Source organism: Rousettus aegyptiacus, unplaced genomic scaffold (assembly GCF_014176215.1).
Source record: "Rousettus aegyptiacus isolate mRouAeg1 unplaced genomic scaffold, mRouAeg1.p scaffold_m13_p_2, whole genome shotgun sequence".
Lineage (NCBI taxonomy): Eukaryota > Metazoa > Chordata > Mammalia > Chiroptera > Pteropodidae > Rousettus > Rousettus aegyptiacus.
In genome coordinates, this window is record NW_023416295.1 from 123,699,482 (window position 1) to 123,723,129 (window position 23,648).

A 23,648-nucleotide genomic window follows, 5' to 3' on the forward strand; every position below is an offset into this window, starting at 1 on the left:
AAAACAATATGATTTCACTCATACGTGAGATATAAAACTGAAAACAACAAACATGGCAAACAAATAGAGACTCATGAACACGAATAGTGGATAAGTGGTTACCAGAGGGAAGGGGGTGTGGGGTAGGTAGATAGGGGCAATAGGGGTCAAATATTTGATGATGAAAGCAAACCTATCTCTGGGTGATGAACACGCAATGCAAAATATATACAACACACTGCCGAATTGTACATTTAAAACTTACTTGATTTTATTAATCAATGTCACACAAATCATCTTTAATTTTAAAAAAGTGTAGATTTCATTTCAAAAGATTAACATGGACATTTATCATTAATTTCAATTCAATAAGCAATACAATTTTTTTTTGCATAGTATATAAATATATATGCTTTTTTTTTTTTTTTTAAGAAACAGCGTAGGCATACAATAAAAATTAGTGAGCAGTAAGAAAGAATAATTCGAATACAATAATAGAATACAAAAAAGATTTAGTGATAAATTGCATATTTCAAACAAAAATTATATTCTAATTTTTTAGCAATCCTCCCCCCACCACCTGAGAAAAAAAAAAAAAAAGAAAAAGAAATAAATCTCATCAAACAAGAGCAGTTAATATCAAGGTAAATACTGAAAAATAAGTAGCACCTTTGGTCAATAAAATGATTGTCAACATTTGTCTTCAGTAATCCTAAATAGAGCACTTCTGATTTTGTAAAGAAAATAAAACTAGTTAATATGTACCATGAAGTTTAGCTGCTGCATAATTCAGCATTTGCATAGAATGTTTACTGACAAAAAAAATAAAATAAGATCTTCAAAATAGACTAGCAATTTTAAGATAAAATGCTACAGGTGTTTACTTTCTACATCTTAAGTTGAAAATTTGCCAGACAATTCTTCTAATATACATTCATCTTGCATCATACAATACTGTAGTATTCATTTAATAATCTAGATACATAAATTTATTTCATAAAGGAATTATTTTGTGCCTAGCATTTTGTTAGGCATTGAAGTTATTAGTGTAATTAAGATAACATCCTTGCCCTCAAGGAGCTCACAGTCTAGTAAGAAAGAGATGAATTTTAAAGTATATTCAAAACTGCTGACATAATATATGCTCTCACAGATGAATTCAACATTTGGTTTCAATTTAGAGAGCTGAGAAGATAAACAAACTAATCAAATATATCTTTGATATGTAAATATATTCAAAACAAAATAGAATACAAATCAAAATTACATATAATGCTTAGAAAATAAGCACTACGGTTCACACGGTTCACGTCCTTTCTCACTAAATCCAGAAATATTCATACTTTGCTTAGAATAGCATGTAGTAGAAAAATAAAGTTGATTAAATAGTCTATCAGAAATTTGTACTCTAACAAACAAGCTATCTGAATGGTTCTAAGTTAAAAATCTTTTTAGATGCACATAAAAAACAACAAACCTAGAATGAAAGCCTTAGAATGTTGTAAAATTTCACTCTGACATTCATATGAGGTAAGAAGTCCATTTTCGTTCATCTGACCATAACTTTTAACCAACCTTAACAGAGTGTTGAGTACCAGTGTTTTCATACAGAGCTTCTCTAGCTTATTTTGTCATATTTGAATTTAAAAGAGAAACAAAAAGCTCATTTTACCATGTGAAGGAAAATACCTGCTGAAAGATAATGGATTTTTAATCACTGAATAATAACTTAGTGAAATACTGAATATTATGCACTTTACTAAGAAGTATATATGAAGACTTTATGGGATTGTGTAACTAGGGAAAGTAAACTGAGCCCTCCGAGGAAACAAAAATTCTATGGTAAAAATGTCCCTAATTAGGTTAAAGATGTCCATAATTCTATAGTAAAAATTCTCATAATTTGCAAGAGAAGTTGAGCTAGACATCATGAAAAACTATGAAAAGAAAAAGATATATATTTTTAATATAGGTAAAAAGGAAGGGGTGGGGTAAAGCAGCATGGGATTGAGATGGAAGAAATAATTCAGCATAAAAAATTCCCATATGGTCTACTAAAGTCAAAAATTCTTTTTCTAATACAACTTTTCCTCTTAAGGTCTAGATCTAAAATTATGATTCTTAATACTGCTACAATAATTCTTCCATGAAATGTATATAAATCAAATTAGGTGAAAATGATGGGAACAGAGACCAAAATAAACCACATTGTAGGACCATGTAAAGTGTTAAGACCTATTGTGTACAACTGATAGCAAAGAAGAGAAAAATCAGAACTACAGAAAATGACATGAGCTAACAAATTATTCCTTTTTCAATTATCAGTTGATAGTTTATGATATTGACTATATAAACATTATAATTATAGATAATGGGGCCTCTCAGGTTTAAGTGCATTTCTCAAACATGAGGTCATACACAATGGATATGTAGAAATCAAAACCCTAAAAAAGTGACATGAGTTGTGAGACAGGGTGGTTGGAACTTGGTAATAAGAAAATGAAACTTACGAATCATGTGAATTTATATTGAGAAAACATTGAGTCTTTTGACATGAAGTACACTAGATCCTGACTCACTGCCTCTTAAATGTGTGCTGATTAGACCCAAAAAGAATCGAGAAAGAAGGTGTGAATAGGTCAGGACAAGTCTATACCTAATATTCTATTTATAAATTAGAAGGCATATTTAAGGTTAAATGGTGAAAAACATGGGGTGCTCAGTTATCATAAATGGCCAAATAAACTTGAATTACTTTGATCGTGAATTATTTTGGTACTTTGGTTTATGATAACCTTCCTTCTGTAAAATTTCATGATGGAGGAAGAGGACTCAAAAAGGATCTTGATGGTGTTCTCTGATTTTGCTTTATATCTTGAACATCTAAAACCTATAGTTCCCTAAGGGAATATATATGTTCCGCACTAATTGGTACAGACACAGAAGCCAATCATGTTTCCTCCTCCATTTATGTGATTATATAATAATGAATGTTCTGTTGATACTCTCTTCTCAATCTTTGAATAATTCTGTTAAAACAACATATGTTCTAAAAAATTCAAGGGAGTGGGAAGAATGAACAGAAAAATTTATTTTACCCTGGAACAATCGTGAATCCTGTTTGTGAGTTGAAGTCACTGTTTTAAGTATGTTCTGACTTAATTTTCAACATTTATTTACAGAAATGTATGTGTGCATATTTGTGACTCTGTGCAGGCTGCTGCCAGGCATGACTTTATATATCATATCATGTGCTTTGAATATGTAATTTCCCTTCCCTTTCTTTTTTAACAATATAATCAGTGTTAGAAATTAAAAGATAATGAAAATGGCCAAAGAGCAATGAAATAAATACAAACTGTTTTTGACCAGAAATTCATCCGTATGTAAATAAATCCCCTTTCATGAAGAAAGCCACTGGAATGCACCCACCAGCATATCTCTATCAGCAGGTGATCAAAAGAACTATAGCCTTAGACCTAAAATCCCCCCATCATTACTGTGCTGTTTTTCCTCCCAGGAGTCTCATATCTATATTAACTTAAATGTATTCAACACATTTTGGGTGGAATGTTTAAGATTGAAGAGCTACTACACGATTTATGGTATTGAATTTCTTATGACAAGTTAAGAATTACAGACAAAAGCACTGATAATATGAAAATAGCTTGTTCCAGATTCAAGATTGGGTGAAATTAAATTAAAAACAGCCATACAATGCCACATGATTGATTTACATATGGTATTGGCACATATTGTTTTACTTAATATTTTAGAAATCCAAATACTTCTTCATATGCAAAAAGTGAATGTAAATGAATATGAAATTTTATATAGCTTCCTAAATATGAGCCACTTGCTTAAACAGTGCATAAATTTTACAAATCAAATCCTTAATATTAACTATCACAAAAGCTTAGTATCCAGGTACAATCTTACATCAAATAAGAATATCTCTTGCCTCAACTGCAATAAAAAAAAAAAAATGGCAAATTCCTTTAGACATCTAAAGAGTGGCATTGCTTCGATGCAAACACTAAATGTTTTTTAGTAACCATAATCATAATTTAAACTTCAGATTGGTAGATGTAAATATTTACATTAGCCATATATCTTTCTCATTTAAAAGCCCTTTATCAGTCAAAATGATATTTAATAGTTCTGAAAGCACACAACTATCATATGCCTCTATATTAAAGAGTGATTCAGAGTCCCAGATGTTTTCACATAGATATGAAAATGAGAAACTGCTAAAGTAACCTGGGTTGCAGCATTGAAAGCTTCTTGCTTCGTATCACAAGAATATACCAAGTCACACACAACTTCTAGTTCTAGAAGCCTCTTTTAACAGTCTCTTGGTTTAGTTATGTTCACAGGCAGTTAGAAATCCTATCAGTAGAAGGCAGAATTTTCAAGTGCTACCATTCCTATGATGTCGAGCATTTTCAGTAGCTTAGTAAAAAGCCAATTTGTGATTTCTACTTTTTGCTTTCACATTTTGAGGAAGGGAGGTAAATGAGAATGTTTACAGGGCTCATTAAAAGCATCTCCCACTCTAAGTCAACCTTACCTAGAGAGATTACTCATAAGAGTAACCTCCTAATCACCACTATGTGTTGGGAAAAATTGGAGTTTGGCCTGTTTATAAGCCTGTCTACTGGAATTCCAGTTGATTCCACTTTGATGTCTCAATATGAAAATGAGTCTGATAGAATTCTGGTCTTAAAAAAAAAAATCCCTGGTTATTACTTTATAGATTACTAACAAAAATCCTTTTTAAAATCAATAGCCATACCTCATTGCTTGGAGCTATTTAGGCTTTTAATTTAATTTACATATTAGGTAAAAATTCTGAAAATTATTTGAGGGTTCTAGTCTCTAGCACTAAGTACTGATAGTCTTCTCAAAGAAATCATGTGTGTGGATTAATCAAATCTAATAGTGCTTAGAAATAATGGTTAAAAATGGATTTTCTTCTTTTCTTAAATTTTATTTTATATTTTCAGATGCTTTTTAAAGTTTTATTTTCAAATCAAGATCACCTCATTTTCACTCATGTCCTTATCTTTAAAATCCACATTGTAAAAGTAGTATACTGATATAATACATTTTTTTCATGTATTTTTTTGAACTTATCTTTTGTTCTCCAGATGCCATGTATGTGTATGTATATATGTGTGCACATGTGCCTGCACGCGCATACATGCATGTGTGGGGAAATTGATTTTTCTTTAATTCCAATTCACACTTTAATAGCAAATAAAAATGAAATATGGAGAGCATACTCTAATAGGATTAAACATAATTCTTATAACTACTTACACCAGGGGTTTGAAATTCAGATCTCTATAATGAAAACTGGAAGTCACTGGAGGACTTTAAAATTATTTTTTAGCTGCCACAACCAGAGTCCTGTATAGAAATAAACCCATTGCATGAATTCTTTATATGCATAATCTCAAAATTTAACTTCCAAAAAAATTTCTTAAAAGAAAACATTTTAAATCTGCCATTGAGAAAAATCTCATCTTCATCCTTAATTGTAACACCTTATTTCAACTAAAAATTCTCCAATATTTTTTTTTTTATTTAAAGAAGTGCTCCTAAGGAAGTCATAAACACTGAAATCAGAGATGGGATTCTTGTTATATATTAGTTTCTCTTTCTGAGTGATTATTCCTTGATCTCTTACTTTTGCCACTACCACCAGAGTGTTTAGATTTGGTTAAAGATTCAGATTCTCTGGACTCAAGCTTATGTATTCTCCTCCTTGCTCCTTCCAACTTCTTTTCCTTTGCAAGCAATCTATAGTTTATAACATTGCCAATGAGCAGCCACACTCCTGCTAGGAGCACAATAACTCCACAGGCCAAATACATGTATTTATATTCTCCAGTTTCATCCACCAATTTACCTAAGAGACAAAAAAGCATTTTTTTAAGATAGCACAATAAAAAAGCCATAAATGATAAAATTTTCAAATAAGTTCTTCTACAAAGTATGTACTTATTTCTTATTTAAGTTAATATTAAATGAGACTTTAACAAAGAAAAAATTATTCCAGATTATGACATCTATATATGTAAATAAAGAAAGGCACGTATGGATGGGCACATGCAGCATTATATTACCAGTACAGTAAAATCCTTGAAAATTATTACCACCCCTCAATAAAAATGTACAAGCAAGACAAAGTATATATATGTTTTTGGATATATAGTCATAAATACATACATGTGTGAGGTACATTTTTTATATCCGTACATGTAGAAATAGATACATTTATCTGTTTACAATATATACATTGAGACTGCTTCATTTCCGTGCTTCCTATCTTTTCAATAAAGAAAGAAACACTACATTCTTTAGGAAAGACCCAAAGGCTTTTTAAAGTTCTTGACAGAGCATAATGTTTACTAAATGCCTTTTCTATTTTCAGCACTAGGCTAAACACTTTATTTGCAATATCTCATCTAATCCTACAAGAGCACGGCGAAGCAATCTGACCATAGTAAGAGAGGCATTCTGAGTGACAGAATCTAGACTCTAACTAAGGTCTGTCTGAATCTCACATTCTTAACTGCACTGCAAAATAGCCTCATCAAACCTCCTTAAACCTGGTTAAGTGTTATGTCACTTTTTGGGCCAATCACTGTTTTTTATTTTATTTTATTTTTTACTTTACCTGAATCTAAATTATTAAGACCAAACTAATCAGAAAGAAAATATTTATTCCATTTGATTATTAAAACATTAAAAATTAGCCTGACATCATATAATCTGACAGTTTACTGACTTTATAAAATATTTCAGTTTTCAGTCTTGCTTATACAGGCATTTAACTATTAACAATAATTATTATCAACAAAATTTAGTGTATACAAATATATCTTGTTTATCATATGTGTATCCCAGGTGGTTCTGACATAGACCTATTTGTTTATTCATAATCTTTATTATTATAACTAAAATCTAGTCAGTGGCTCAGTATTACATTTAGCTACTTGTAAAATCTATTTGAACAAAGTTACCTGTTTTAAACATTAGGTAAATGGTGAAATAAGATTATTTAAGTATGACACATACATAAGCATAACAAAAACTGTATAACTTAATTTTTCATTCTCACCTTAAGTCAAATATTTCTATTCATTGAATGATTGTTATATCTTCTAAGTAATAAATATTTGTTCTATTGCCCCATCAGAGTTATTGTCACTTTAGGCTGCCATATCAACATACTTTCTAAATGTTTTGGGAGTTTTTCATCATCATTGAGAAACTATATATGATTTCCGTAACTAGAGCTCAGTTCTTTGTAAGTGCAGCAGTGACAGTTTGAAAAAAAATTAAAATAAAAATCATGCTCTCCCTATCTTTCACTGTTCTACTAACAAGAGTAATAGGAGAAGCAGCGATTGTTTAAGAAGTAACTTCAACGATACTCCTTCATTCAAAAGTATTTAGTGAGTACCTACAATGTGCTGGACACCACTCTATGAGATACCAAATGCTGTAGAGAAGAAGCTGTCTAAAAGTCATGGAGTGTCAGGGGTAATAGGAGGCAGAAATAAAACAAAATAAAAAAATAGGTATGTTATGGCTAAAGTCTGAGAGCTTCACCAGGGAGCTGCAAATCAATTACTGCCATTGTCACCACTGGTACAATAATTTGGCAATATTAATACAATAAGCATTGAAGGATACTAAAATTGGTATAAGTATTACTAATACAAGTTCTCAGCACAAGTAGAAATAGCCAATTCTGATTTTTTCATTTTCATCTATAGAGCCTACCCACTAAGTCCATGACCTGAGATGATATTTTTTCATCCCACCATGTGTGGTGAAATATAAATTTCCCTGTTGATATCAAGAATTTTAATGTTAACGAACAGACTTCTAAAACCTATTCGGTAAAACTACTTCTGCGTGGAAAGATAGGCCCATTGTACTTATATAATGAAATAAGTTGGCTGATAAATAAGACCTACTGGCTTTTGCTCTTTTTGAAAATTATGCTAGTTAACAGGACAGCCATGGTGAACAAAAAGTCAACAACTACACAACTCATTCCTGATCAAGTGAAAAACAAACATGAATTTTTCCACTTTAAAAATGGTTCTTTAATGTCATACAGGAAATAATTTATAAATTTACATTTAGCCTGGCAGTTACTGTGACCACTAGGGGGCAGGCCAGGAGTCTAAATGAATAGCTGTTTAGAATACAGTGATTACTGGAAAAGACTGGCCCACAGAGTATTAATATTTATAACATTTAAGACTAAAGAGTCTTAGTTTCAAAAATGAACTTACACATGTGTCTTTACTTAGTCTCCTTCCTGGGTTATTTAGCACAGATACTTTGTAGGCATCAATGAAAAAATTTCAGATCTTAAAATTTAAAGGTAGTCTTTATAATTTATAAATAGTGAATGTAAGTATGTGATCAAAAAAATGACCTTAAATGATCTCCCTTTATTCTTACATTCCATAAGTATATAGATATTCCTATCAGTGATATTATAAAAGTATTCCTATCTTAGGCATGGAACAAGTTCCATATTAATATAACCAATGTACTCCAATAAGAAAATAGATCCTGAACTTTTGAGAGAATTATTTTAAAATTTTGGACTCATTTTAATGTAAACAGAAGATAAATTTATTCACCAATGATAAAATAAAAAATGTCATTTTATTTTTATGATATTTTTAAAAGCATGAAACAACTGATAAAGGTAAAAACCTGAAAATTATGCTACTAATGATCAAACTTAAATTCTTAAATTCATAGGTTCAGGCTCTGAAACAAATTTAGGTCTAAAATCAACTAATTATAAAGTTTAAAAATAAATAATAAAACCTAAAATTAACACGCCCATAGTCTTTCAGGCTATTAGTATTCGCTATTACAAACCATATTATATACTACAAAGTCTCAGTTAATGGCTATCAATTTTATACTTTTATACTTTTTGCTTTACTTGAGAAATATTCTTACCAGCAAGAGGAGGGCCAAGAAGAACTGGGCAACACTCTACTACTGTGACGAGTCCCACAGCACTGGAAAATCTTTGAGCACCAACGAGGTCCATGAGAGTTTCAAAGAGAACACTGCTAACACTGCCAAACCCAAGGCCAAAAAATACAGCATAAATCACCAGACTTGTGTAGTCCTCTGCCAGTGGGCACAAGAGATGACACACTCCGGTGAACATAATTGCAAAACTGAAAAAGTACTGGATGCGGGGTCGAACAATTGAGGAGTTTGCAATAAAACCTCCAGCAGGCCTAGCAAACATATCAACAAAAGCCATGATAGACAGCAGGAGAGCTGCAGAATACTCATCAATCCCTCTGTCTTTAGCATATGGAGCCAGAAAAATAATGGGGGCAAAAAACCCTAGAAACATAATGACATTTCCAGATAAATATATCAAAAATCCCCTATGCTTGAAAAGGGAGAAATCTAAATACTTATTAATTATTTCCCGTATTGATTTCTTCTTGCGGCTTTTCTTCACACCTGGCTGAAGTGCTCTTTCACTAATCTTATTTTTGGACTTAGTTTGTTCAGGTCCAATGGGTCTCATGAGGGCCCCAGCCACACAGGAATTCAAGAGTATAGCCCCCAAAATCAAGAAGCTTCCTTTCCAGCCATAAGTATTATAAAGAAACTGATTGAAAGGAGCTAAAGTACTTAAAAAAACAGGACTTCCTGCCATGGCGAGTCCATTCGCCAAGGGTCGTTTCTTATAGAAGTATTTGCCAATGATTGTTAAGGCAGGTTGCAGGTTGAAGGCAAGACCTAAACCTGAAAAAAAAAAAAGAAAAGAAAAGAAAAACACAAACACATTATGCCACTCTCAAAAGAAATTACTCTTCAAAATATACATTTAAGTGAGCAAGACAGAACATAAATGTAACAGCAGGTAGTGATTTTTGTTAATTATAGATATCAGTAGGACAGCACATAAACAAAAGGTTTTGGACACTCGATATGTGTGACAGTTTTATATTGCTTTGATTAAAATACAAAAACAAAACCAAGAATTACTGATATTTCAATAATTAGAGAATAGATTGCAGCTAGGACAAAGTTACTATTTCTTAATTACAATCACTTAATTTCACAGATACATTAATCTCTATTTACATATATATATGTTCATATATATATATATATAATTAGATTCTTTTCCTTGTGGGGAAAGTCTGCATTTAAACTGTTAATACTTTCTTTTCAGAGTTGACTAGGCTAAAAACTTTGTCGCTTATAAACAATCTTAGGTCTCCCCAGAGATATTTCTTCAAAACCATGCAAATGATAAAAAAAAAAGTGATAAATTCATGCCATTAATTTCATAGTCTACGTCCCTCACATTCCACATTTCATGATATAGATGCACATATGTGTTAAATAAAAAAAATAATTTTTTGGCTTAAAACATATTCTTATTTGAGAGATTAAAGATTCGTGTTTATAGAAGTCAAAAGTTCACACTGTTTAGGGAAATCCTTGGCAGTGCTAAGTATAGCTTTTGAAAAATGGGTTACTTCTTATAGTTTGCCAAGGTACTATTTAGCAATAGTAATGAATAAGTTTGTTTAAAAAGTACATAAAATTGAATTATATAAACTACTTCTCTTTCCTCTTTAGCCTAGATCTTATTCTATATTATTTTAGGTGCTATAGAAGTAGGAATTCTTTTGCATTTACCAATTTATGTAAACTGAGACAGTATTGTAAAGCAATTAAGTATTTAGATTCTAGGACATTCAGTTCTGAGTACAAGTACTTATAAGCAAACATTTAATATGAGTATTTTCTATGATTAGGAGGGTCCCTAGAAGCTGACTATAAAGAACCAAGAACATGCTTTGGAGAGGCAGTATGATCTCTGATTCTACCTCAGTTATACCTATGAGACATACAGAATAAGTATAATTAGAGCCAACTTAAAAATAAAGAAAAACTGACTAGCCTATGGTTAGCAACTGGTAAGTAGAAGAACCAAAATTAAAACTCAGGAATTGTGTTTTGAATTGTGTTTCGAAATTGCGTTTTAAGTTTCTTTATCTTCTATCCCCGCTCCTTCCACCCGGTTCTATCAGCTGGAATTTTTCCTTCAGATGTTAATCCAAGTTCTCCTTAGGAGATGTCAGCCATCTAATTCCTATTCTGGCATGGCAAAACATATATGAGATTTGAAATCAAAAGACCTAAGTCTGTCCCAACTACTTACCTACTAGGCAAAACATTTAGACTTCTTAAGCTTTAATTCCCTCAACAAAAATCAACTAAATTCTAGAACTATAAGATGTTACACAATGACACTGTGATCATTATTATTTGCTAACATTTATCTAAAATTAACAAAATGTTGGACACTCTGTTAAGTACTATATATTAATTTTTTCTATTAATCATTCCAATGACTCCCAGAGGAGCTATCATTTTCCCCATTTTAAAGACAAAGAGACTGAGGCATAAAGAGGTTAATTTATCCATGATCACACAGCTAATATGTACTGAGTCAGGTTTAAAAACAAGACCCATCTGATTTCAGATACCAAGAAGTATTGGCTAATAATGACTTAATATAAATCCCTTAAAAGTGTATTTAATGGTTGACTCTAGAAGTGCCAAAGCCTTCAATACTTAAAGGAATGAAACTGAAGTTGGAATAATATATAATGCTGTTGATAGTTTTGGTACAGTGATATCAAAATCATCTTTTTCCTAATACATCTACTTGTAGGCCCAGGCTGACTTTATAGTTAAATTCAATATGTAGTATTTCTGCATAAAGGAAAGGGCATTCTCTCCACTATGACAATTCTTAGATATAATATGACTCTCATTAACAAAAGGTGTTTCAACCATATCAAAAATAGAGTTGTCAATAGGTAAAGATTGTAACATTACTATGACTGCAGGCTTTAATATGTCTAATTTTTTTTTTTCATTAATTGATACATAAGTACAAGGTTAGACTGATCTAAAACTGAAATAAAGAAAAATATATTTGCCTTTTTATCTGTGGGCATAAGAAAATGATTCAAACTATATTTTGAAGTCTAATTTTTCTTAAAACTGAATAGAGATTTGTTTGATTCAATTTATTATTGAGGATAATAAAAAATAGTGTTTTCCAAATGTACATATTCAGGCCAATTTGAGTCCAGAGACATGATGCATGAGAAATGACAATATGTCCTTCTGAAGTATTTGCATTTAATGGCAATTGTGCCTTACAAAGCTTTTAAGCAGAATGCTTTAGGTAAGGAAAATAAGGGACACCAATACAAGTTCTACCACTAGTCAGAACGCAGACACTGATAATTCTGTTGTTAAAGTTGAATCAGTGCATCTGGAAAATATCTTTTTGCCACCATTTTTAACCTATTAAAAGTGATATGTCAGATACTCCAAAGAGCAATAAGTAACAGAAAATAAATTTTTAAAAATGAAGCTATTTCTATGTCACAGAGTGTCCATAAAACCATCATAACTGGTCAAAGGATAAAGGCTAAAACAGCAAAAACAGACCAAAGCTGTTTTGTTTTTGACATTTATATCATTGCACATTACATATCTGATAACTCATTTTTTTCCATTTTTTGAAATGAGTTTGACTGAACATTCCATAGCTAGTATTTCAATGTACTAGATGAAAATAATTTAAGGTTGCATCTGATATAGAAAGGAAACCCAACGAAAACAATAAAAACATTCCATTGTTCATCCTTCTTACAGAGTTTTACAAACAACCTCAGTGTTAAGAAGATAAGCTGAAAACAAAACTTACCTCCAATGAATCCAATAGTGAGGTAAAGCTCTAATACGCTGGTACTGAAAGAGGCAGAGACCATTCCCAAGCAGCATAACACACCTCCTACCATCACCACAGGCCGGCTACCATACTTATTCACCAAAACACTGCTTATGGGACCTGCAGTAGAGAGGAGATGAAGAAATATTTAGTTGCTGGGTCATTTATTTATTTTAAACATTTGGTATTTAATGTTTGATCTTAATGATCAAAAAAAAATAGTAGTTCACATAGAATATAATGAAGACTTTTTGATACTTTCCAATCAGTTTGACTGGTTACTTTTAAATATATATGTATGTGCATATACATACATATATATATATATTCATGTAAAATAATAAATTAGAAGTATTTAACAGATAGTTTATTATGTCCATTCAACTTTTGATGGAAAAGTTTTTCAACAAGGCATAGCCAAACTGTCTAAATATCTCAAGTGCAGGTAACTTTATGTAACAAAAATTAAAGGATTATATAAATGACTTGTGTGTTAGAATTTTATTTTTTAGAATAATGTGTGTGCGCACAAATACACATACATGCCCTTAACTAGAATTCAAATTTTTTTATTATGAAACATTTTTTTCTTTTATGATTTTTCTTTATTATTATATTTCTCTGATTCTAAGGCACCAGTTGTTTCCATTTCTTCTTATATTAGAAATAAAGATGTCTCACTCTTGATGGTCTCTTAACAAGCTCTTCATCAGGTGGCAGTCATAGGTAGTAATGTAGCTATCATTGTCTATGCGAGCTGAATTTGGTTGTTATTTCTGTGGTTTGGCTGGACAATGGCAATATCTCCCATTTCAATCAAACCATTTGAGGCCCATTTGAAAAAACAATATGAAATTCTCATTGTCTGAAAATAGTCAGTTGATACATTCTGGTAAGGTCAAGAAAGCACTAACCTCAAATTTACAGAATGGATGCAGTAGTTTAGATGGAATTACCAGAGAAAATGGTGGATCTCTCAATTAAAATACACATCCTCATCAGTGAAGAGAACAACTTCTGTGTGAAATATGAACATTGAGGATTTAGATTCAACTAATTTAGAAGAGCCAGATACTGAATGGGAAGAAGTTTTTGAAATGCTTTAATATATTTAATGTATCTTTTCCAATGCATATGTTCATATAAAATATTCATAAATGATTAAAATGATTAAAACAATCTGTTTACATCTAGAAAAGCTCTTTTGATAATTAAAGTTCTAAATATTTACTGATTATTTTGATTAATTACAACAATCTCTTCTCAGTATCATAGATATTACATACAGTATTTTCTATGTGGTGCCTGGATAACTAACAAATGAATTAACTGACTACTATATTTTATAAATGTGTCTGTCCAAAATACGTAAACTGAAAATGGAAGATAGGCTATGCATCACAACTAAAATTGTAGTGTATGGAAAGTAATTATATCTATAGATTAGGATAACCACATTGAGGCTTTCTTCCATTATTGTGATTAATTAGGGTAGCTACTAAAAATTTCTAGAGGTGTTAGCATTTAGTTTTTTGTTTGTTTTTTTGAGGAGGCTTTGATAACATCTACATTGGGATGAGTCGAGATGCAGTCAAAGTTCTAATTTTAAAAAATATTTTAAGTTATATACTTTAGTTAAATGATATCTTCATAAAGGATATAGCTACACGATTCATCTATAATCTTTTTTCTAGTCTAAAAAAAGATATACTTTTATAAGTGATTATTCAGAAATAATCAAAGCTTCTTACCCTTTAATATTAAATACTTATAAAATATCATAAAATATTTCTACTTTGTAATGTTGATCAAAATTAAAATTATGATATAAAATAAAATGTGCTTATTTTATAAAGAATCTCTAAATACTTAATATTATCTTGAAGAGGCATCTAATATTAGGTGTAAAACACAACACCATCCATTACTCCTCCCCATCCTATAAGCAGTTCGATTTACTGTATTAACAAGACATAAAATTTCAAAAAAAAATAAATCCTTATCAAATGAGATTTTTACTAAACATGAGCTGGCTTCACAGGTGTCCCTTTTTGGCCTAATCATATTCTGAGCTCATTCATTCATTCATTCATTTATTTATTTATTCAATCTTTTCAGAAGTTTTTACTCAGCATGTGTTTTCAAAGTAATCATGATGTTTAATCATTAGTTATGTGAAAAAAGAAAATTCTCTACCTGCTGAGAGTTATAGCTGAGCCCACATCTAAGCAGAGCAGTTACAGTTCATCAAAATTCTTTGTTCTATTTGCTTGTCAAGCAGTTTTAAAAAAATGATGTGCAAGAATAATGTTGTATTTCTGAAAAATTCCCGAAAGTATCAGAATGTATCTAAATCAGACAATCTACCCTCTAATTTATTTTGATCCTATTTTCCAATCTAAGAATTTTTGGTGTCAAGTATAATGGCCATGTTCATGCTAGCTATGGAGTTGTAAAGGACAGCTTTATCACAGAGCAGTGTAAGGATCCCAATACTGTCACCCATATTTCAGTTACTTCTTTGTCTTCTAAAAGCTAATTCTGTTTTTTTGTGTGTGGCTCCACAACACTTAGCAAAAGATTATGTATTCTGCCAAGGAAGCTTCCGTGGGTTCTTACAAATTAACAGTTTGCCCACTCTTAAAACTGTTGGACTTATAGTTGGTAACACACAAAAACAAAACACTTACTCTCCTTTTTATTTGCTTGAATCTTATTCATACATTCTATTCTAAGATCTGTGAAAGTAGCTGTCACATGTACTATTATTATTCAACATTTATTGAGGCATTACTTTCTGCAGGCAGTGTGCTAAGAATTATATGTGCATCATTGCATGTGATTTTCATGGCAATCCGACGATATAATTACTTAATTAAAGCTGTTGACAGTTGATAAAACAGGGGTGTGCCAAGTGTTTAGATAACTTATTTAAGATCACATCAGTATAAGGGGTAGAATGTGGATATGAGTCCAGGGTTATCTGATTACAAAACTTGTATTTTTAACTGTAATGCAGAAAAGTGTCAGCACTGCAAGGGCTAAGATTACCATCCATAGAAAGGCCTCCTTGCAAGTTTGGCTCTTGGCCGGTATCCGGGAACTTAGATTTCAGAAGTGTTCTCGCCATCCCCTAACTGATAAGAGTGGGCTCATCATGCCTAAACTGTTTTTACAATGTGTTTATGCTAAATATCTGCTTTCTTTCTGGGAGTTTGGAATTTTGGTACATGCCAGACAGAGAATGTCTATGTGACCAGAAACACAACAGAAACCTTAGCTGTGAGTCTCTAAAGAGCTTCCTGGTTAGACAACACTCCACACAATCTGACACAACTAATTGCTAAAAGAATTAAGCCCATCCTTTGTGATTCCACTGGGAGAAGACCCTTGGAAGTTTGTGACTAGTTTCCTTTGTACTTTGCCCCATGTGCTTTTTTCTCCCCTGATACTGCTTTGCACCTTTTGTGAATCTTCCAACTAATATAATAATAGAAAAAATTCAATTCTACTAAAAATTTCATAAAATCTGTTAATACCATCTCACACTAAAAAGTAGTTAACATGTACTAAACACTTTCTTTTCCTCTAATTAAGCTTGAAAGTTTACTTAGTTTCAAATAATTATCTCAGTGTGATCTAACTATAGAATATTAAAAAGTGATTCTGACATTTTTCCCCATTTGTTCTACACAATTAAATGTTAGAATAGTTTAATCCCAACAGGATTTTTGAAATATGGATGTATAATTCAGAACGCATCTGTCTTAGGTAACTAATAAATAATATGACCATTTCCAAATTATGCTAAAATGTTTCTGTTCATGGATAGTTTTCCCTCATAATTTTTATTGTACATAGAATATTGCATAAAGTTCTATGAAATTTTATATTCTTTCCACCATCATATTCTTCAGAATTAGGTTTAAATAACACTGCCATAATGCATTCCGTGAACCCATCTGTCCAATGTAATCCCCCAAGCTTTTAACTGCTATACTACGTTGTTCCTATTTTTCTTAAGATAGCAATAATATTCTACCTTGTGGTATATTTATTTGCATATTTGCATTAATCATTAGAGCTTCAACTCTTAGAAGAGAGGAGTGTAATTTTATTCATATTTATAATTTACTTAGGCATGAAAGATCATTTTTTTCACATAGTAGATAGTAATTATTTTAAATTTAGATTAAATTGTTTTCTAAGCTTATTTAGAATTGTCATATGATGCTACCATCACTTAATTGGTATGATATCAATATTTAAGAGAAGACAAAGTTTTATGAGAATATTTAATCTACTAAGTTCCTTTCTCTTTTTATCTAAACCACAAATAAACAAATAATACAACATATATGCCATATTAAAGGTCATTTTAGATATGTGTATATGATCACCATTCATCTTAACTCTTGTCTTTAAAAGTACCTTGGTTTATGAGTAAAGATGTTTTAAGCAAACAAAATTCCTAACTAAAGTTATAAGGTCCACTTACCCCAACATCCTTACCACAATCTACTACAGTATAATGTATATATAGTGTAGCTATAGATGTATCTGTATATGGCTGTGTGTGTTTTGAATGCAAGGAACATAATACCAAGAGAATGTACTAGTATTCTTTGTGCACCTTTTTCATAAGTTCTAGTATATTATAAAGTACTATTGAGTAATAGCGATTAGTATTCACTGCTTATTTCAGGAAAGCAATAATAACAAATATTTAAACAAGTCCTCCCTTGGTTAATTCTCTTGGCGAACAACTATGCATCCATTTTCTTCTGTTTCTTTTTTTGAATTCCTTACAAGAGTCTGCTTTTCACTGTGCAGCCACATGCTCAGAGAATTAAACTCTATAATGAGGTAGGAATCAATTCTATTTTACTGAGAGCCAATCATAGAAATCTCATTCCCTCTCCATTGCATGATTTAGGGCTGGGCTTATGTTACTATCCTGGCCAATGAGACATGAGTGGAAATCTTCCCAGTGATTTTTGGGAAAGCTCTACTTTTCTTCAAGAGATACAAAGAAACTACTAAATATTGTCTTGTATGTTATATTGTCTTAAACCACATCAACCATCTTGTGAACATAAAGAGAACTGGCCTGAAGAAAAAGCTAGCATAGTAGATGGTAATTATTGGAAGTAAAATAGTTGATTTAATATTTAACAGAAAAATCCATGCACAATATTACCAAATATCTAACTAATGATAATGAAGACATTAACCAATCCACTTCCTGCTTCATATCCTTTTAGTGTATCTTAATGTAGGTTTACTATGAAGTTAAGCAGCTTAAGGTTCAGAGCCCTGCACTTGCAGACCCCTTGCAAGGTCCTGGGAGTGCCTAGAGATGTATTCACAAGGTCATATGTTTAGTAAAATCTGAAAAGATACTTTTATATTTTTTTCTCAAAAAAGTTTCTTTCAAATTTTATGATATTTCTGGGAGTATAAAATCTATATCTACTCCTAGAAATGCCAGTATATTTTGTTTGCAATATAAACAAATGTTTGAGTTTAGACGTAGTTTCATAAAACCTGTCTGGATTGTTCTTGGACGAGTAATCTTATTTGTGTATTTCTTAGCAACCATTATCAATGATCTTTAAATTAATATAATTTACAGAATTGGAAAAATCCAGGTGCTAACAAAAACATAATTTTAGTTTCTCTATGACCACTGCAAACATAGGCAATCTATTTTCTGTTCCATAAATAACACTCATTAGAGAGTTATGCTAATAATGGATTGTAAGAACATCTTCATCCATAAAACCCCTAAATATTCTGCTGTCTATTTTGTCAATATTATTTAAAGGGGAAACAAAATAATTTTTGCTAGACTCACTCAGGTGCATGGGGATAGAGCTAATCAAGAATGCTAACATGGCTAGAACTCAACTGATATACTCTAAGATGCTCTTTATGACTACGACAATAGTAATGATACACTAACTGAATCTGCTTTGGCTCGGCTCAACATTAAATATGAAAAACATCTTCTCATTCTACTGAGCTTTCTCTAGACTTTAACTACTTTAGGAGTTCCAAATCTAAAATTTCAGACTAGAATTTTTTAATGACTATCAAACAAGACAAACAAGCCCTTTCTAGCACTTTCAGCTGTGTATATCACTGACACTTCAAATCAGTTGAGTCACAAATATTGTTTCACTTGAGCCTCTGAAATAAAATTTGCTCTGCTCTTGTTTTCCTGATTTCATTCAATGACATCACTATCCATTCAATCAAGCTAGAAAGTTAGACATCATCCTAGATTACTCCTTTTGTTTTTATAGCTGACATCAAATTAACCACAAGGCATTACCAATTCTATTTCCTAAATATATCATTTCCTTCTTTTCATCTTTGCTGTGTTTCTTTACATGAAGTTCACACGACCTTTTACTGGACACAAATAGATGACCAGAGTGATCTTTCAAAGAGTATATTATAGATCATGGTTTTTCTCTTAAAACTCTTAACTGACTGCCTATCAGCTTCAAAATTGATTAAATACTTTAAAAGGAGATATGGCCCATTAATCCTGTTACCAGTCTTCAATTTCACAATTTTTTACTATTTTTTTTAACATTTTTTCATGGTCTATTACCTTTGTGAATGCTGTTCTTTTAATATAGCTTATAAATATTGAGAGTATACCTTGTTTTAACATAATTCTAGACATTAAGGATACAGGAAAAACAAAAGCAAATTAAACCTCCTATTCTCCTAGCATATCCATTCTAATCCTTTCTGCTTGGAATGCCTTCCTTGCCAATATAGATGATCGACATTGGCTTGGGGAAGAGAGAATGGGATGTTACTAAGCAATAGATGTAAAGTTTCAGTTAAATAAGAGAAGTAAGTTCTAGAGATCTGCTATCCAGCACTGTACATTAACCAAGAATACTATATGACATAAAAAGTTAAGAGGGTAGCTCTCACGTTGTGTTCTCACCACAATAAAATTTTATTTAAAAAAAATGTTTAAATTAAAACAATTGAAACCCTCAGGGGAAAATAAAATGATGAGGATGGAGAATCTGAGTGAGGATATAGCCCAGAGTAATTCTTCCAGAGATTTGTTTAAGCCATTGCATCTTTGTTAGGGTATGACATTCATTTTGACTGGTACTACCTTTCTACCTTTGAAAAGTATGGCTAAATGAGTATAGCTAAACAGACATCATATTTAATAGCCAAAGTGGTGCTACTGTTTGAAATAATTTAATCCTCTAATCTGATGAATTTGGGGAAATTTTCAAAGCAAAAAGTCTTCCTATTGTTGACATACCTCACTTTGCAAATGAGTTCCAATGCATTCTTTGTCTTGTTGCCAATAGCAAGCTGCTCTTCTCAGATTTCTGACAATGTCACCAGTTACTCATTAGAACTGCAGTAGTCATTTGATGTTGACTAATACTGACTTCCTTAACATTTAGTAAGAAATTGTTATTAACCGAAATTCATGATTACCTATCCCATTGAGGGGTGTCTATCTCCAAGCTGCTCAGCCACCCTATTCCACTCAAATTATATGCAATTACTATTTTAATTTTTTTCCAAATCTCTTAAAATTTAAGTCTCTCTTTTTCTTACTCTGCCATTATTCAGCATATGACCTTCCCAAACTACTTACTTGGAGAACACAAAAGACATCAAGCAAGAAATACTTCATCCTCCAGTGAACAATTGCATGTTTAAATTTATGTTTGAATATAATGCAAAACCAACAGGGCCACAGTCTCTCATTTAAAAACACTCTTGTGGTTACCTGTGATCAAGCACAGTGTGTAATGTGTCACACAGCATGATGTTACATAGAATTAGCAGACTTCTAACTTAATCTCATCTTAGTGCAATTTTTTTTTCTTTTATTTTCTTTTGAAATGAGTATATTTTCCTATCTGACATCAAGAAATAAAACCCATCAGAAACAGAACTCTTATTCCCTGTAAACTGTTGTAAAGTGGCTTCATTCTTTCTAATGGCTGCAATGCATCATAAACTCAAAATAAATTAGTGGCCATTAAGCCAGAGGCTCCCCACCATTTGTATTATAAATGGTGCTTAGACATCAGGCATTACTGGAATCACCTTTCGTCTGAAGAGTGATATTGATATCTTAAGCCAGAGCACATTAAAATGATCCAGTGAAATATACTGACTTCAGGAAGGATATTCATATATTGCTTGTGATGAGAATAATACTTAGATTTCCTAGTAGCAAAATACATTTCTTCAAAAACAAAAACTATATTTTTGAGGTAAAAGTTAAATACAGTTCAAATTAATATGACTTTTCAGGAACCTCATAGTGGTATACTATTTATACCACTGCGGTTTGCCACATAAATCACAAAGCACACAGACAGCATTTAAAATGTATTCCTGAGTTATAAAATACAATTTTGCATTCAATTTTGTATCATGTTTTCAACTCTTTTCAAGTAATCTAGCTCTCCCACTATCTGAGATTTCCCATACCACTCCTTCTGTCCTCAAAACACCTATCCTCCCTCTGCCAGAATCTGCCTCTTCACAGTCAGCTTGTGGTGACACCAGAGAAGTCATCACCAAGGACCGGCTCAATTTTTTGTGACTGAATACCCCTCTCTACCTGAATATGCACTCTTATTTCTTCTCAATACAACATTTATATCCACTTCATATTTCCAATGATCTCACTAACAGAATTGTAAAACTCAGTATCAGTTGGCTAAAGTTCCTTTGCCACAGGACAAGTGTTAGGATAGATATAGATAATTTTGTCTCATGACCACTCTTTTTGAATATAATTTTTATTTGAATAAGTAAATGGATTTAGTATGATTACTATAACAGCCTAGAGTTCCTTTCTTATTATTTAAGGTAACTTCGTATATCTCTGTTCTGATCCATTTATGCATTGACCATTAAGTTGAAATCTCTAGACAGTCTTATTTCCAAATATTGTATCACAAAGTTTTTAAATTTTTTCAGAGATGTAAGTAATGGTTACTGAGTAGGGAGCCTTTGGAAGAGTTGGGAGATCTTAGGACAGGAAGAAGAGGCAGAACCTGTACATTCATAGTTAACAACCCAGACAGCCAAGAGATGGGGAATCCAAGACTAGTGAAGTGAGATTTCCTCATGCCCAGTTATCTAGTGAATCAGTATCCAAGGGCGGTGAGAATAGTGATAAGATCATCTGTCCATCTATACCTAAAAACTTTAAATATTCCGTATGCAAAATAGTTTAAAATATTAATTAAAGAACACACACTTTGGCTAACTGAAAATAGCCATTCTTTATATTCCAGAGGCCTTTCCCCAAAGAGTTCCAAGTTGCTTTTATTTTCTACATGGACACCATTGAAGTTCAGGGAAGCAATCCAGAACTCCAAAGTCTAAGGCAACTCGAATTAGCCACATGGACTCATTCCTCACTATAACTGAGATAACTTTAAACATGGTCAAAGGAAAAATAAAATTGAGGTGAAAAATACTTTTGAACTCTACCCACAAACTGATAGTTTTGATCCCTTCCTCATATCCCAAACTTGATTGAAATGGTTTAGTCTACATTCTTTCTGTGATCTGCTGAGACAACACTAAAAAGAAAGATGTTTTGTTTTGAACGGTGCCAACTGTCGATACTCAAAAAATAAATGATAATAACAGGAACATGTAGGAGTCAGCTCAGGGAGAAGTAAGTGTAATGTCTAAAAGGCTAAGGGACTTATTTATGAGATATGATTAAGAGGGAAAAAAATAAGTAGCTTGGTCAAATAATACTAAGGAGGGTGATAGAATAACTGCTAGTATTTTTTGGAAGGCTTGAACATGTTGAAAACTAAAAGATTATTCACCAAGTAGGATAGTAATAATAATCACTTTAGACCTTATATCTCTTCAGCACAATTTTCAAAATACATCTCACTTATCTCAGAGTGTAATTAAATAGCAAATTATTTTAAATCTATAAAATTTTCCGTGGTGAAAATAATTTGACTAAGGGTAGTTATTTCTAATGGAACAATGTTATGTACTATTTTCAATGGGAAAGATGAAAACTGACCCACTAAGGAGAAATAATCCTGAGAGATGGCACCACAAAAGCCCAGAAGTCAGGAGCAGATGCCTTCTGTCCTACCTCTGCTACTCTCTATGTGGCTTTTGGAAAACTCATAACTCTCTTAAATCATTTTTTATCTGTAAAGAAAGAAGCAGTCAAGTGGAGACTTTCCTTCACTTTGTAAATGTGAATGAATTCACAAAATTATGTTTCAAAGTGTGAAATATTTCTTTAAATATTTCTTTAAATTATATGGATTTGGAAATGGATTCTAGCTGTTTAATGATAAACTATACCAATAATGTGATACACTAAGTACTCATCAGCTACATTCTATCCCTTCATTTATGAATATTAGCAAAAATATTCCCTTTATCTCTGTGATTAAAAATGAATGTGTTCTTAAGGGAAAGCATTTATTCGATAATATTGGTATACTATTATTCTTGGGCACTGGAATATCAATAGCTATCATTTTTTGAGTAACTCGTTACATACTAGGAAGCATAGTATAGTACACTTTGCAAAATTTATCTAATTTACCTATACTTTCATAAACTAAAAATTTTCTATTTTCACCTTCATTTCACAAGTAAAAAGAACCTATATGGGACGTTGTTATTGCTGTATTCTTAAATGCCGACATTCCATATGCATCTCAATTTCAAAGAAATTACTCCTACAATGCAAAAATATCTCCACCATCTCTTAAAATATACTTTTAATAAAAATATTCTCATGACATCATTAACTAGTTAA

The 23,648-nt window shown here is 31.7% G+C and overlaps 1 protein-coding gene across 4 annotated transcripts in view; it reads right to left on the reverse strand.

The window, feature by feature from the left end:
• Nucleotides 1–326: 326 nt before the first annotated feature.
• The window catches only part of SLC16A7 (solute carrier family 16 member 7), an 85,149-nt gene continuing 61,827 nt past the window's right edge, over nucleotides 327–23,648 (reverse strand). For 3 of the 4 annotated variants that reach the window (XM_036237118.1, XM_016165316.2, XM_016165313.2), the window contains 3 exons: nucleotides 12,797–12,940; nucleotides 8,986–9,798; nucleotides 5,625–5,893 (listed from right to left, as the gene is read on the reverse strand). In XM_036237118.1, coding sequence (XP_036093011.1) covers nucleotides 5,625–5,893; nucleotides 8,986–9,798; nucleotides 12,797–12,940 — 1,226 coding nt within the window. Of the gene's footprint in view, nucleotides 5,894–8,985; nucleotides 9,799–12,796; nucleotides 12,941–23,648 lie in introns of all 4 variants that reach the window. The other variant, XM_016165317.2, reaches the window with a different exon arrangement.